Genomic DNA, 17159 nt, shown 5'->3' on the forward strand with positions numbered 1-17159 from the left:
GTACTACAGAATATATTGTGTTGTATTGCCATGGGCAAAATATGTCTCTCTGAGAAGAATGTATTTTATTGGTTATTCTGACACTTTTGTTTTCTTCAACAGCTGTGATTCTTGAGCCGGCATTCATGTTATCAAGTTGAACTACCTGTAGATGAGGAGAAGGCAGTTCCTGGCAAAGTATTTATTGGATGCATGTTATGAGAAAAACAATTACCTGGGGGCTTACAGCAAATGACTACCGAGGATGTCAGCCGGTTTGAGTACAAATCCCCCATATTCAGAATCAGCACTGAATAGCAATTGTGTCTGTTCATGACAATCTGCTTGAATTTGTATCATGCATTATGCATTTCTGTAAACCTATTAGAGGTCAGGATCAAAACCCAAACCACATACAACTCATTTGATTTGTGCAAATAGTCCTTCTAAATAACCTGAGCCTCGCTTGCATAATATTTAAGCAGTAGCATTTGAAACAGGGTCACGGTACAATGGTCCGTGGTCACCATAAAACTGCACCTTTCTATTTAGAAAACAAAATAGTAACTTCACACAGCCCTGCTTCTGTACAAAATAGACTGTAAGTAATTAAAACAGCTGGCCCTCAGATAGACAACCATCCCATTTACAATGCATACAAAATAATAGAGTACATTAAGCAGAGTACATTATTGTTTGGAAAAGCTTAAGAAAGAATGAGAAAAATAATGAAAACAATGCACAAGAAAAATAACAGTGCATTTACTGTATTAGTTAGATCAGTCCACACATTCAACACTTATCCCACAATTATTATTCACACTATGATATGTTATGTATGTCTTAGCAATGTTCCAAACATATGTGTATAATGTATTATTTCTTTTAAATGCAGAGTGTGCATCTTTAAATGATACAGTATATGAACATAAACAAGCACATAAACAGTAGCTATAGAAAGTGCAGCTATATCATTCATTCCATGCAGGTGGCAGTGTTTAATTATTACAGTGGTTACTTGGTTTCCCTCTAGGTGGTGACATTGACAGTTCTACATTTGTATGTGTAATTCTGCTGCTGCTTGTACTTTGTATTGTAACAAATGGTACAGGTTGCCACTTGAAGAAGTGGTCGGACAATGACAAAATAGCACCCACTTGTGGAGAATCTGCAGCCTGCTCAAAGTGAATGAATTGATTTGGGGGTTTTGGGTTGTTTAAATGCCTTTTCGCGTGAAAAAAAGCACGAGGAGAAGACAGCATCTCCTTGCTGAACATTAATCATTGTGCATGCACAAGCAAAGTCTGTACTAACTCACTTGATTGTGGTACTTACTTATGGCTATTAAGCACACCTACACTTCAGGACATCACATCTTCTAATGCCCCAACCTTTTTCTCTCCTTTATTTGCTTTTCATTCGTTGCCACACACAAATGCGTGCATACAAACTGTCAGTAGACGCAGCCAGGTTGTCAGTCAGGAGTGTATCAGGGCAGAACCGGACTATCCCCTGAAGACCCATTTCCACACACCACCGAACTGAAATGTACCCATAAGTCCTTGTCATTAATATTGCTGTTTGATCATTTTGCATCATTCATATGCACACAGGGAACTACCTGAGCCGGAGCAGTGAAGATAAAAAAGAGTTCAGCCTCACATTTAAATCCTGCAACCGGAATGATTCTGTTATTCATGCTGAAAGTGAGAAATACATAATTCCTCTGAATCTAAAGCGATTCTTTCAGAATTTCTGGATGTGCTTTTAGCTGTATAAGTGTGCAAATAATGATGTGTTTCAGCTTGATGATCACACCAAATTCAGCAACGCCCGACAGTAACACACACTGCAGCAAAATGTGTGATACTAGACATTTCATCAGTCAAGTCCATTGTTGCAACTTTGGCTCCTCATATGCTAGTGGTCCACAGACTCAGGGGCCGCACAGGACAGAGGGGGGGTTGGGCTGGACTGAGGAAACTACTGGCATCTAACCTGTAGCAAGCAGCGCTTTCTGATGGTGAAGCAACTCTATTTATATCCTGATGGTAACTATGGGAATGCAGGAGGCCTCAGGCACAAACACTCCCCTCTGCCAACTCTGTGACTGCTCTCCTTTGCTACTGCAAAAGCAATGTTTTCATTTTGCTGCACCGAAAGGAGTGCTGATTATATTTTCTAAATTATAGTTTGGATTTGGTTTTATTGATGTATCCAAGAAATAACCAAAAGGCATTTAAAGTTGTGGTAGTGCAACAGTCCTATTTCCTTGGCATAAAAAAGCATATATAAATCTCTCTCTCTCTATCTCGCGAATGGAAGCTGTGAGCATTCTCTCTCTTGCAACCAGTCTGCAGTGAAACCTCCATTGCTGCAGTGTGTGATGTTTAGAGAGAACATCACAACTCAGTCGGCTCCCTTCATGTTTCATATGAAGATGGCACTGGCACATTTATTAGTTACGGAATAATAAGCATGAATAAATAAAAAAGGTAACAGGAGAAAATCTGTATTCTGCTGTTCTGACGTCTGATGGAAGCCATCACAGGAGGTCGAAACATCATCAGTCATGCTGAAACCTATAAAGCTCTTGGAAATGCATCAGCACCGTGCAAGTTTCTTCCTGTATTTCATACTTTATAATCACACTAAAGTTAATCAGATCTGAGTTGATATCCAGCTGTAAAATGCTGCGAGAAAGTCCACTAATTGGATGACAAAAGGCAAATAGCCATATGCCTTTGACCACACCAATCATAATCAAATCATAAGCGCATGAAGGAACAACCTTGACAATTGTCATGTCAAGTTATCTAATGCTAACAAAGTGCCTTCAAATAAACCTCTACATGGCCTGATTTGCGAAGTCTTCACACCTCAGAACTCACCAAAAATAATTGCTTATAAATATTCAGAAGAAGCAATCACTTGTTTCGAGTGATGAATGTCAGACAAACCTCGGGACTTGGGGAAGCTTGGTGCTGAGTTTTCCCCTCGCCAACATGGGGTGACCAATTACTCCAAATCTCTTTTGGCAAACTAGGCAAAAGTTATGCAGCACAGACATTTATGACAGGAGAGGTGCACTTTGACAAAGAAGCAAAAAGAAGAAGAATGTATCTGTCAAGGAAGATGGACAGATGTTCAGTCTAATACGGAATAATGAATCAATACTGTATAAATATACATATGGAAAAGAAACAAACAGCTAGTTTGCATTTTAATTGACACCCAGTGCATTTGTACAATCATCATGGTTTATATCACAATATGGCTGTGAATGTTTAAAGGTCAAAAGTATTTGTGTTGCAATTGAAAGGGATCCCAGTTTAGTCAATGACTAGATATACAGTGATGCATGTCTATGAACTGAGCAGAGTTTATCACCTATGTGGTAAAGAAAAACATTTTCCATAACACATTCTGTGTGAACTATTGTGAAGCGGAAAAGCACCTCAGAAGTGCCATGTTCCTGCTATTTCAGAGTTATCTTTTAATATTAATAGCAGCACATACTTCTAGGACTTTAATCTTATATTTTTATCTTGTTTTCATTTGTCAGCGAAACTAAAATAGGAACATCTAAGAATGGAAATCAGGCCAGAAAGAAAGACAGAAGATGCCAATTTTTTCTCCCACTGGAGCCGTTTGCCTCTGCAGCTAACTGGTTCCTGATGTTGACACATAATAGCATCAGCGGGTCCTCTGACTCCTCTCATCCACAGAGAGTGTGGCTATACCCTCCAGCTGTGTGTCAACCTTAACAATAATGGCAGCTGAATAACAAATATACCCTAAAGAAATCACAGAGGCCCTTGGGAGTACAGGGGGCTGATTCCATAAAGGTTGTGTTTCCTCCTGGCTGAAATAACATTTCTTCTTCAGCAACAGAGGAACAGATGTGTCCCTCTGGATTATAACAATAAATTACTCCTCATGTTGGCATATGCAAACATAAAAGTCACAAATTAAATGCTGAGTAATGAGTACAACATGTTTACAAAACCTCTAATTACTTAAATACACCCACAGTGATGAATGTGAACTTTTTTTACTGGCTTAGAGTTTCCCCCTGCATTGGCCAATCAGCCCTCAGCCTGTTCTACTGTTTCCAGGCTGAGGGCTGCATAAAATATTGATGGTGAGAAGAGAAATGATTTACATCATACCTATTTAAAATGTATGAAACAGGACACAAACAAAACCTCACAGAGAAATATTGGAAATGAGGTCAATAAAACTACTATACAGGTTTTTGAGAATACAGGAAAGAGCTAAAGAGGATATAAAATCCCAATCCTGCTCTTTCACTGATTTTTCCATGACTACGATTCAGTAACCCGGAAGCCCTTGTAGTTTAATTTCCCTCTACATTCTAGAAATGTTTGAGCCATCATATGCTGAGGGGAAAACTAGAATATTTTGAATTCATTATTTTTTTCGATTTCACAGCATTAGAACTCCCTTGAGCAATGTGCCTCAAGAAAATGTTACATTTTCACAAAAGTATGTATATGCCCTTTATCAGGACCACATTTGTGTCATTATAAAAGTATACAATTCCTCCATTCTGTGGACCAAATAATGCATTTAATTGCTTGCTACAGTTACTTTTTATGTGCATTTGTAATATAAACATCATTACCAATAGACATCGGAAATGCCAGTGAGCCAGCATACACAATACCACGGACCTAACGTATTACTATTATCAGTTACACCTTGGGTTTGACAGGTCGCAATATCTGCGGTTTTTCACAACAGCAATGTTGAGGTGTAACAGCAGTAACAGCACCGTTGTAACTATATTAACATTACTAGCTGCAGTCTGTTCAGGTGAGCCAGTTCCACGAACCAGGTGGTGTATGCTGACTCACTGGGATGACTGGGACACGTGATGGAACTGAGTCAATGTTAACCGAACTATGTTTGCTTTGAAAAAGAAAACCATTTCATCTGTATTCATTCAAATTAACCGATCATTTGAAAACTTTAACGGCTGGCCACTGAGTTATTTTTTTTTCCAGTCAATTTTCTTATTGTGTCTGAAGCATCTGCACAGTGTTCGTTTTATGTTTCTTGGCCTTAAGCATTGACTTTCACCTCATCTCTGATACAAATTCAGAAAGGAGTGCAGTGCCCCGTAGAGCGGGCCACCAATTAAATCGCTATTAGAGGACTGCTGACGTGGAAGATGGTGTGCTGGGTGGCAGTGGAAGATATATCAGCACTCCTGTTATATCAACTATTTTGATATTCATTGGCTGTGTCTCACAGGGAAGGTGTCCACATTATTTAGTTTGAGTAAAGCAGAGGGTCAAATAGTATTGATTTGGCTTTGGCTGAGAGTTGAGAGGTGCATTATGCAGAATGAACCTGATACCCTCTTCCCTAAGGCTGCCGATAGGAGGTGTTGACCCGTCTATTAATGACTAGACTCCACTTTTTTGTGCGTGAGTAAGCACAGAATCCCCCCCATTCTGAGGAATTCAACAGAAACAACATGTCTACTGTTTCATTTCTACCTCTGTACACCCAGACTTTTCAAATACAGGCCCTGTCATCCTGAAATGCTGGCGGATTCCTTGGGTAAAGTAGACTGTGAATAATAGACCACAGGGGAACCCAGTGGGCTGTGAATTGTTAAAAAAATCTATAGTTGCTGGAAAAGGTTGTCTGGTAACAGGGATGATATGTTGTACACATGGGCTGAAAAACTGGGCTTGACCGGTCAATTTATATTTGATATTCCGCACAAGGGAAATCTATTTTTTCTCATCCACGCAGCACAGCTACCTGAAATGAAAAGTAACAACAACAGAATTACAAGCAACGTTTCTGTATTTCCCTAAAATACTATGACTGATGCATTGGCATTAAATTATGATGGTAAAATTAAACCGATATCGCAAGACATAAGCAGGAGCTTTATTGTTTGATAGAAGATAATATCATCAAGATAGTTGCGCCTCACATTTCCGTCTCCTTTAAGCTCGATAAGTCTTTTGAATACCATCTAGAACCCCCGTTCTAAGCCACAAATAATTGGCACTATCAGATCAAAAATAAAACACAGACTTCATACTTCAAAGTAAGGTTATGTGTGCTTTTTTATGTCAAGGCAGGGAGAGCTGTGCCTGTCTGAATATAACAGTTTGAGGGAAAAGGACGAGGAAAAATATCTAATTCTCTAAGTATGACTGCTGCCAATTGGTCTGCGCTTTACTGATACGACTCTTTGAGTCACACAGTTTTAGATCAGGTCAGGGGGAGAAATTAGATCAGTTTAGAGATGAAGATATGTGCAACTTGAGATTAAAGGGAAGAGAAAGAATGTAAATATTGGACGTCTAATGTGTATATATTTGTATGACCTATAACTGTTACCGACCTATGTAGATACCCCAGGTGAAAATGAATGCATATAGATAATGACAATTCCACCTAATCCGGCAGATGGCGCTGTTGCAGTGCCTCCAGGACCCAGCAGCAGCATCCAGAGCAAAGCGCACCCTTTTAATGTTGAAACAGTCTGCACTGTAGTGGCCAGTCAGGCATATGTGTGTGTGAGGGTGAGAAGGAGTAGGGCGATGCTACTTGTCTCCGTGAGCCTTGATCAGGATTGAGATGTTTCACAGTAGCTGCCCTGCTTAGTGGCCTAGAGGATGTACGGTGATGGAGAGGGCACAGTGTGGGACCGGGTCGGGCGGCCCCACCGGGACTGTATGTGCTACCTTGGACCTCCTACTTTGATGCCCATGTAAGACATTTTAACTTTTTAGCAAGGCATTGTAGCCGAACGACAGGAGGCAGCGCCCCACCTGTTGCCCACTTTGAATACAGAGGCGCATTGATAAAGTATAGCACAGAGGTGTCAACATATCTAGTATAGCTGTAGATGGTTCTCTTTGAATTTAATTGACGTTTAAAATACAACTGCTGATTGACGTTATTGTGGCGGACAGATTACAATTCTGTTAAAAAAAAATAATAATTAAAAAAAAAAAAAGACAAAAGATGTCAGGATATGGCAGCACGTGGGGGGAGGGGGGTTACACACCGATGTTCTTTTGAGTGCGGCAGTAAGTCATGTTTTGCATGTTCACGGTCTCGTGACACCGGAGAGAGGATCGTGGGATACTTTGTCAGGCGTGTCGCAACGGAGCTTTATTTGTGCAACATGTTCGTTGTATCTCACCTGCTGGACATAAAGAAGCCTATTTGATCTCTGATACATAATATTTACTGTTTAGGCTGCGCGCAGTTTGTGCCCCCGGTGCCTCCATGAAGTCCTCATAGGAGTTGCACAGCGCATCGTAGCCTAACCAACAGTTGCAGGAGCAGTCACTTCCGCTTAGCGTCTTTCACAGCGTCGTCACGAGGACTGAAGACCAGTGAAGGATGATGACTTACAAGAGAGGGGCTGCAGGGGCCCATCACGCCTCTGTGGAACATGGCCACAACACTCACACGAACTCTTGTCTTATCAAGTTATATTCAAGTTGCACGGCTCCATCGTTTCCTCTGCCGAGCGCTCTCTCTTTGCTCTTGTAATACCGGCCACCCCTTGTTCTCTCTCTCCCCAGCGGGATGCGCAAGTCGCACGACGTGAGCCCCAGAAGGCTTTCGGACATCAGCCCTCAGCTCAGGCAGCTCAAGTACCTGGTGGTGGACGACGCCATCAAGGAGGACCTCAAGTCCTCGCGCTCGGTCGAGGACATCAACAGCGCGTCGATAGAAGAGCGAATATTGCGAATCACCGGCTATTATGGATATCAGCCTTGGAATGCAAGCTACAAGAGTGAGTCAGTGTGCATGCATGGAGCTGTTAACTTCTATGACTACACGCTGCATGCAGGAGCCACACGCAGTCTGTTTATGCACTGTGGACACACACAACCAGACTTTTAAAAAAAGTCCACGTCACATCTGACACAGACACTCGGATAACATAAGAGTACGGATTGGCTGTGATGTAATACACAGCTTGATGTGTGTGCTCTAACTGCCATGGTTACAAGGAGATGGAGTTAGAGGACCCTGCATATTTGTTCACCAACTGAGAGTGTAACAACATGTAGTGCCAAAACATGTGCTGGTTTCACACTGTGGACTGTGAGGGTTCACAGGATAAGTTCAAGGCAGTGTGATGTGTCCATCCTGTCATCCTCATCCTTTACATCAATCAGAGTGTGTTGTTAAAACAAAGTGCAAGTGCCGTTGTGCCATGCACACAAACAAGAGAGCTTGTACAAACATGTACGGCGCCACCATGACGTTGCACATCCTTATTTTCACAGACTGTGCACACTGATAATTAGCTGCTGAAGCATCAGTGTTGCGTATACGGTTGCTGCAGACAGTGGAGTTAAAATGTTTGTTGAGCTTCGAGGCGTGACAGTGGGAGTGATGCCCGGAGCGCTTGATTCTTTGGAGAACATTTTTTTGTTAATGTAGCTTTTATTTTCTCTCTCATTTCCTTCCTCTGCGTCATCTCTGCTGCAGATGAATTACAGCCTTGCTTCACTTGCTCTGTGTCTTCATCTTCCTCTTGCTGTGGTGGTGTCGGGACAAACCACAGTCTTAACAACTCTCAATCTTCGGCGTGTGTCTGTTACTCAGTGGGATGTTGCTGAGCATTCGTTGGTAGCTGGTGGAACATTTGGTAAATTTCATATGAGAGACTGCAATATTAAACAGCTCCAAGGCTACTTTAAAATTCATAGGCCTATACCTAACATCTGAAAACTGCAGACGTCACAAGACAGAACTGAATGTGTCTTTACTTCTTTTGTACTGGTGCTGTGCCTAGGGTAAGGATAGTCAAGTAAAGTGGATCATTTGACAATGGCCGGATTGAATACGTGGAGTAAAAATTGAAAGATATCTTTTTTTGGTAGAAGAAGAGAGATTCATATTTATTTAAATATAATATAATATATGTTGGCTGCCCAAAGAAACTGTAGTTAAATGTACTTACAATATTATGTCCTTTGATAGACAAAAGTGCTTTATACTGTGTATTTTATATAGTTGGCCTTCAAATAGCATCTTATTAGTTCAATGGAACCATACATATTGCTGCCATTTATTGATGTACGCAGTAATAAATAGAGTTGCCATTTAGTTTAATTTGATTATTGTGGAAAAGACAAATAACAAGTTGCTTGCTAGTGTTTTTATTAAACTGAATGAAAGTTATGAAGTATCTACTTCATGGTAAATGAGATGACCAGTGGGTTTAATGGAAAAAAACAACACAATGATGATATTGAGAAAAGAAATCCTTGAAAAAAAGCAGCCACAACTTTAGTCATATTGTGTAGTCTCTCCCCTTAATTATACGATTTCATGATGAGTTGGACTGTTGCCTCAGAAATATTCCTGCGTCGTCATGAGAATTATCACTAATTGGTGTTTCGTTTTTCCTTCCAGGAAATGTTAAGTTAATTGCGTTTTTTTTTGTTGGTTCCTTGCAAACCAAACGTAATGTTATCTTAAAATCCACACATTTCATTCTGGACCTCCTACAGAATCAGCCCCCAACCTCCTACAGCACACACAACCAAACTACAGGAAAGCAACTAGAAAGCCATGACTAATGGCTGAAGTGGAGGGCTGATGCTCAAGGCCAACCAATTTCAAGAGAAGTGGGAGGCTGATCACTTCTCAGTACGGTGCAAAGAGATGCCAGTTTGTTTCATTAACCACCAACCTTTCCCAATTGGCACTGGAGAGCTTTTTCACAACAGTAAGTCGAGTGGAAGAGAAAGTGGCGCATGTAGTATGCCATGACTCAGGCTGAAAATGAAAGTTGGCTGTGTGGATCATCTGAATATGAGACTGCAGGTATCTCAAACATGTGGGATGCTGTAATAGCCCTCTTAACATATAACTGCAAATGCAACATGAAAACCTTGCTCACATCAAATTGGTCTGGGAGTCTCCTCCCCTTGAGTGATGTAAAATCAAAGCAGAATTCATATATTAGATATACGTAAGTGGATTATACTGCAGGTTTGTCCCTTTTATCCCAGGATGCCACAGCCCTGCATTCAGGTTGTGTGTAGCATGTTTGGACCCAGCTACGTATGTGCTGCATACCATGTACCTGCCATGTCTTCTGTTTGAATCTTAACTCGGACTTAGAAACAGAGCGCAACCATAGACTGGATATAAAAAAGTGGACGTAGTCACGCTGAAGTCACCCATTGGTTTGTGGACTACCGTTTTGAAGCTTCGAGTTCGCCATTTTGGCCGTCGCCATCTTGTTCTATTGCTACTAGCGTTGACTCGAGAGGTTGAAGCTAAGCACAACCGAATGTGTAATTCTTAGCCAACCAAAATCCTACAATCAACTTTCACAAACTGAAAGTTGTCAGACAAAAAACAGACAACTCCCAGAGCAGACAACGGCGTGGTAGTCTATGACTATTGTGTATTTTACTCTAAATGGGATCATCATTGACTAAATGAGCATCATGTTGTTTCTGAGAAGACTTTTACAATGTTTACCGAATCAGAAGTAGCTCATGTTCTCATAGACTCCTATACAATCATACTTCTTTTTGCAACAGAGGAGTCGCCCTCCAATGGCCATTAGAAAGAATGCAAGTTCAAGGCCCTTCTGCATTGGCTTCAATTATTCTTTTCCCCCATTTTTCCTGTTGATGCCTTTCATCTTACTGTCTGAGTTCTTTACCCAGTTGGTTGTGCATCCAACCACACAACACCTTTTAGGCCTTTATTTGTTGTTTGTTAGCAGACGAAAGTGACAAGGAGGTAACCAATGGTTATTGAAAGAAAGGTTACTGGAACGAGAGAATATATATTATTCATAAAATGTTGTCCTAAGATTCTTCTTCTATTTTGTTTCCGCAAATCGATGGTGTAACAGTTGTACTTTCTAGGTTCAGTCAAACAAGCAGCAACATCGAGCAAAGACACTTTCACTCGTCAGCTTTGACATAAAGTGGCAGAGCAATGGTACTATCAGTGCTGCAGACATTCTGACATATTAGCTCCGTTATGTCCGTTCACCATGGAGGGTTACTTCTGCTGATTCAAACAAAATGTCATCTTAATACACCAACTCACGTCATGATTATTAAAACATAAATGAATGTCCTCTTTGCAGACAGATTAGAATTTTGCCCGAACTGAAATTTAAATTTATATTACTGCTGCAGGTTATCCACTGAGCGATACGAGGGGACTCTATCCAGATGCAGGAAATGTGGGAAGTTAAAACTTGAGTGTCATCACTTTTTCTCATTTATTTGGATTATTATTTCCCCTTCAGTTATCTTACAGGTTAATGTTTATTACATTGCTTATGTTGGTCTTTTGCATTCTTTGCCATTTCCGGAGTTAAGTCAATGGACAGGTTAAAAATGAAAAGCTTGTTTTACTTTACAGACATACATAGTGTTTTATAGCATTAAGCCTTTCCTTTGCTTCGGAAGTCGTCCCTTTAGGTTTGTGAAGTTCCATTTAGAAGTGAAACGTTTGTCAGACAAACAGACTCTGTTCTTTTCTTAATTTACTCGCGTTATCTATCACAAATGTAGCGTCCCCTCTGGTGCAAATTTAGAGCTTCAAGAGGCATGAAATGAGGTTGGATTCTATTTTGAGCTCAGGGTTTGAGGATGGTAAGATGCAACAGTGAAGCAGGTTGGAGAGAGACTACGTAGGCATGTACACATCCACTGCTGCCAGTAACTGGACAGCTGGAAGGGACGGGCAAGGTATGTGCCGACTGAGATAATGACATCTTTCAACTCAGCTTGAGTTGAGGAGAGTAGTTATGCAGATACACCCAGCTGCTCAGGATAAATCCAGCTTGCATGCTGGCAGGGTCTCAAACTCAAAGAACAAGAGATTTTTCTTCCAATCTGAATTTACACCAGTGTCCAACAATTATTTAGTAAAAACACATCAGTTTCTCCATCAACAAAAAAGCCTCAATAGACTGCATTGTGAGTGAAGGGTAATTGTTCCCGCATTACTGTCGATACCTTTGAAGTATAATCCACAGCCGGGTGGGAAATGTAGCCAATCACAACCTCAAATAGAAGTTAGTCCAAGCCTGATGATCTATGACATCATAAGTGGATGAAATTCTCTTTAAAAATAGCATTGCCAGTATTTACACAATGGTGTGTAAACAATGCATAATAAAACAACAGTACGAGCATTTTAGTTGTTACTTTGTCACAGATCCACAGAGATAAGTGCATTGATTCACTAAGTACGAGAACATTTGTTTTTATCCTTCTGCTCTCTGTGTTCATGGTGTGTATTCGACTGAAAGTGAAACCTCTCCAGCCATGATCAACTTCCTCTGCATCTGTCGCAGTAATTCAAGCCAAGGGAACATGCACACACACAACAGGAACAAGTCTTGCCGTGTAGGCTGATGTTCAGTCAAGGGTGCACGGTCATCTCTGTATGTAAACAGAGTCAGTGTTACGCTCAAATTTCCACATGTTCAATAATCCACAAGGCAAAAATAAATGGAGACAACGGCAGTCGAGTATTTAGGTAAACAATTCATTACCTTGCATGGTTGCATGTCTAAAATGTTCTTTTTTTAATTATGCATACAGACTTACGCATCGCGATATGTTTAATATTTGATGTAAATTAGTTGTATGACCATATGGTCCCAGCATCTGACATGTTCAGACATACAGTCCTTGTCCGCTATTATTCTTTTATAACGATGGAGTCTTACCGCCATCAAGGAACTGAGGCATTGTCTCTGAAGGAGTACGGATACTGAACTGAACTAGCTCTCTGTCTCTGTCGTCCATAAAGGGACATTTCTGACTGGGATTTTTGGGCTTATCCTAAGTTTAAACAAATTAAGTATATTCAGTGCAGTACCAAGCAAATTGGCCCAGGAATTTAACATGAAAACATTTATATGGTTGGAGTGTCTTTTAAAAACACAGTCAGAAACAGTGAGTTACTACTGTATTAGCAGCCGAATCATCCAACCAGTCCTTAAATAATGTTTGAGCTGAACATCTTTCGTGTTCTGCCCGAGTGGTGCACAGCTTCTCTGAACATATTTTTTATTTTTTTTGTAACCATCTCCAGTACAGTAGAAGCAGCTTCTGTTGCGTAAAATCACATCAATAATTGATCATCAGACACCTGCTCCTGAAGTCCCATGTGTGCCCACTGGACTGGAGAAACTACGAATCAGCTATACAACTCTGAAGAAGAAAAACCTCCAGTCTTGTCAGCTGCTTGTCTTTAATCTCAGTGTCATCCAAAAGGGGCGGAGATAACCGTGGAGAGAGGGGCAGTTGCAGAGGAGCAAATTCAGTATTGTGGAAAACATACCGTCTAAGTCCAGAGTTGGATATTTCTTATTTCTTTGCTATTTCTTGCACAGGGGCACTTTGCTTGATGGAGAGGTAAACATGTTGCATGCATGAACCTGTGGAGCATCTGTATACCTTATGTAATATCTGAGACAACTGGTTGCCTCAGCTTTATATCGTTCGTGCTTGTGTTTCTCAGAATTAACCCTGAAGACAAAAGTGTTAAGTGAATCGTGGCTGTAGTTCTATATGTTCTCAGTGCTCACGCTTCCTTGTAATGAAAAGCCTGCCGGTTTAATGCCAAATCCTGTCCTGCTGTCATCCCTTTCTCCTCCTCACTCACTTGTATCTGCTGTTAATTAGAAGTTGTAAAGTGATGACTCCTACCTCAGCATAATGAATCCAGAGTCTGCAGTGGCCTCACACAGCACATCATCGTCTGTGTTGGCCGCAGAACAGCAGTGCTTGGGAACAGGGAGAGCAAAGTGTAAATGGGGTTGTGCAAGCAATTAGGAGGTTTATGTGGGCATTATGATGAGAGAGGATGAGTATTGATGGCAGCTTGATACACAAACACAGTGTTCACTTGTTCAAAATTGTCCAAAACAGAGATGAGACTGTAATCTTGACACTTATATCCTTGTGTCAGGAGCTTTGTGTGGAAGAGTAAAAAAAATGAAAGAAAGTCCGCTCTAACTATATCTCAGCCCTGGAGCCATATTATTTGTTTGGGAGAAAAATGTTGTTTCAACTGACCTAGTTATAAAAGTCGAGCTCCTCTTTTATATCCCTGTGCCTCTTCTATATGCCAGAGCAATTTGATCCCTCACCACTTCAATTTTGCCCATCGAAAAATAGAAGCTTCCAATAAATTGTATGTCAGATTTGCATATCCCATTACACACTAAGCTCCGGTATTGATATTCCCTCTCACATTCCATATTCCCAGAGCAATATGCACAAAACAACATCACTTGACTGTCAATTTGTTATGATGGTCCGGGGCTGTACCCAAAAGCAAGGACACGGAGCAGGAGTAATACACAATTATATTTCAGGAGTTGAGATGGAAGAGGTGTGGGATCCGTGATGGCGTCCTCTGCGGGCTGGTGGCTGGTTGGGTGTGCTAGGTCGTTCTCCAGGAGAGTTCCAGGGGAGCAGAGAGGCCAAGGCTGGAAAAGCATTACGATGCACTGGGAGCATCTTGCTGGCAGCATACAATCTATAATTCGATATTTATGACGTTTTATTATGGAGCAATAAATGTGTTAAAATGACGTCTTTGTGTACACCATATTTTGCCGACCAGTGTAACATGACGTTGGAGAAATCCGTTCACAGTAACAAATATCGTCTCCACACACGCACCACACAGCATCACTTTACAGTACCAGCAGGCATCACATGCGGCCTCGATACAAGACTTTGTTAGTAGCAAAGATGCACAAAGCCACAGTAAGAAAATACGTTACCCTTCAGCAGCTCTTCTTGGTCAACAACTGTGTGAATGATTTCCCACAGATCCGTTATGTAAAGGAAAATGCAGATGAAAAATATTTAAGTTTGATTCTCTCCACAAATCCTTTTTATTGATGCACTATTATTATCCTCTCTTCTTCCCTGCAACATATGCTTACGCCACCTTATTTTGAGCATATTGTCTGAATTAATTTGTCTGACAGGCTGTTCCTTATATACTTTGTGTGACTGAACGGAGTAAGTGCTGCAATCCAATCGATCAACCCATCCGAGCCATACTCCTGAACCTAAATCTATTCCAGTCTCATCTTCTCTCTAATGGTTCACCTTTTTGTCTTTGTCCCTTTCGTCACAGCTCAGCATTTGACTCTTGAAATTCATTTGAAAAGGGTTTTCCTTTGTTGAAGGCAAGGGACAAAGAAGCAGGATAAGCCGCGCATCGCATGGGAAGAATAGTTCTAGTAAACCGGCTCATTTGGTCCAGTGTTTCCATACTAATAATTCAGTATTCATTATATAAATTTGGACAGTATGGCAACATTAAGCTTATTTTAGGCCATTGTTTAAAGTGATCATTTAGGAATGTCTATTCAGGTATGCAGAGCACATTTATCAAGAATAAATCACTGTTAGATCAATCATATAGAAGCAGTACTGCTCTGCTGTATCTTGGTTTAGAGAGACTTTATTGTGGGGTTGGGGAGGGGATCAGTAAGCCTCCAGGAGCAGACATTTTTCCACACCAAGCTTCTATGCTGACATTGTGCATCACTCTTTATGTCAAAGCATCTTCACTGTGTTACTGGCTAAAGCCTGGGATGAAAGGAATGATTTGACATTTATTTAATAACTGGTTGCTATAGACTAGCTATTTTGACCTTTTTCCAGTCCTATTGCTAAGCTAACTGGCTGCTGGCGGTGTATTCAACTTTTCAGCTAACTCTCTGCAAGAAAGCGGATTAGCGCATTTCCCAAAAGAAGTTATACTATTTCTTCATGTAGGGGGTTTGTTTCCCGATAAGATGTTGATGGCGTACAGACCATGAACAGATATGTCAGAGAAAGAGGGTGAGACTCAGAAGAGCAACAACAAAGAAGACCAACTGGATGACAGAGACCCTCATACTGCCTCTGTAGTGACTATAGCTGTAATCGGCCAGCTAGTTGGTGAAGAATTATCACTGGGTTGACAGATCCCTTATGTGTGCATTTGTTCAAAGGGGAATTATATTCACTGAAGACTTTAATGTTTCCAGAAAGGTTTTTGTTTGTTTTTATGTGATGGTGGAAATTAAGAATTTCCCCACTGTGGGATTAATAAAAGTGTACATTATTATTATTATTATTATTATTATTATTATTATTATTATTATTATATTTCATTAATGTACATATACATTTGGAGGACAGCCAGCTAATAGGGTTCACAAATTAAAATCATAATGAAGGATTTGGGCAATTGAAATATAGTTTATACAGATGACTTGTTCACAATGACATTTGTTAGGACACTGTTGTCTAGCAGAGTCTCTCAAGTTCTCATTCTATCTCATAGATTATTGGTGAGCTTGGAGGAATATCACAAATGATTGTGAGAGTGTAAGCAGTTGAAGCTATAAGCGAGTGCATCCAACCATCACCTCACTGCATGTAGAGATTCATAAATAGTGAACAATAGCACAGAGTAAGCACAGAGAACTCCCCAGATGATGGGTTTTCATGTGTCCTAACTGTAGTAGATCTGAAGTGCTTTAAAGTCTTGATGCGCTCCGTTACAAACTGTTCATGATGATGAGTACATGACTTAAAAGATATGTTGAGTTCCTTCTCTCATGTACTCTTTGAAAGCTTCTGCCAGGAAAATATTTTACCACTTAGTCAAAAGTTAAAGTGCATTCTAGGTTTTCATGATTTAATAGATTCTAATTTAAAGGATAAAAAGCTGGTAATGAGCAATTAATATGTGCAGTGAAAATGGAAATTGTCATGTCCAGGAAACTGTGATGTTAAATTAATCAGTTTCGTGTCTTGTGTCCATGTTGTCTTGTGATAGCCTGTTTTATTGTGAAAGTCAACTCTCCTCTTGTTTCAGACAACTTGTTCCTTCCCCTGGTCTGATTGTCTGCCTCGCTCCTGATTGTTTCCACCTGTGCCTTCACTCTGTGTATATATTGTCTGCGTCTCCCTTTGTCCTGGGCCAGTTCGTCTTGTCTTTTGTACCAGAGAACCAACCATTTTCATGGAATTCATCAGTCACCAGGTCACGATTTTCTGTTACTTTGTTCATGTAGATTTTCTGTTTATATGTTTCCGGTTAATTAAAACTGAGATTTTTGTTGTTCCTTTGCTTTGAGTCGTGCATTT

At 40.5% G+C, this 17159-nt stretch overlaps 1 protein-coding gene across 1 annotated transcript in view; it reads left to right on the forward strand.

The window, feature by feature from the left end:
- The first annotated feature begins 6541 nt into the window (after positions 1-6541).
- The window catches only part of slc35f3b (solute carrier family 35 member F3b), a 41383-nt gene continuing 30765 nt past the window's right edge, over positions 6542-17159 (forward strand). Inside the window, exons 1-2 of the mRNA XM_034552621.1 lie at positions 6542-6742; positions 7569-7783. Coding sequence (XP_034408512.1) covers positions 6648-6742; positions 7569-7783 — 310 coding nt within the window. The 5' untranslated portion in view covers positions 6542-6647. The remainder of the gene's footprint in view (positions 6743-7568; positions 7784-17159) is intronic.

Source organism: Cyclopterus lumpus, chromosome 15, assembly GCF_009769545.1.
Source record: "Cyclopterus lumpus isolate fCycLum1 chromosome 15, fCycLum1.pri, whole genome shotgun sequence".
NCBI lineage: Eukaryota > Metazoa > Chordata > Actinopteri > Perciformes > Cyclopteridae > Cyclopterus > Cyclopterus lumpus.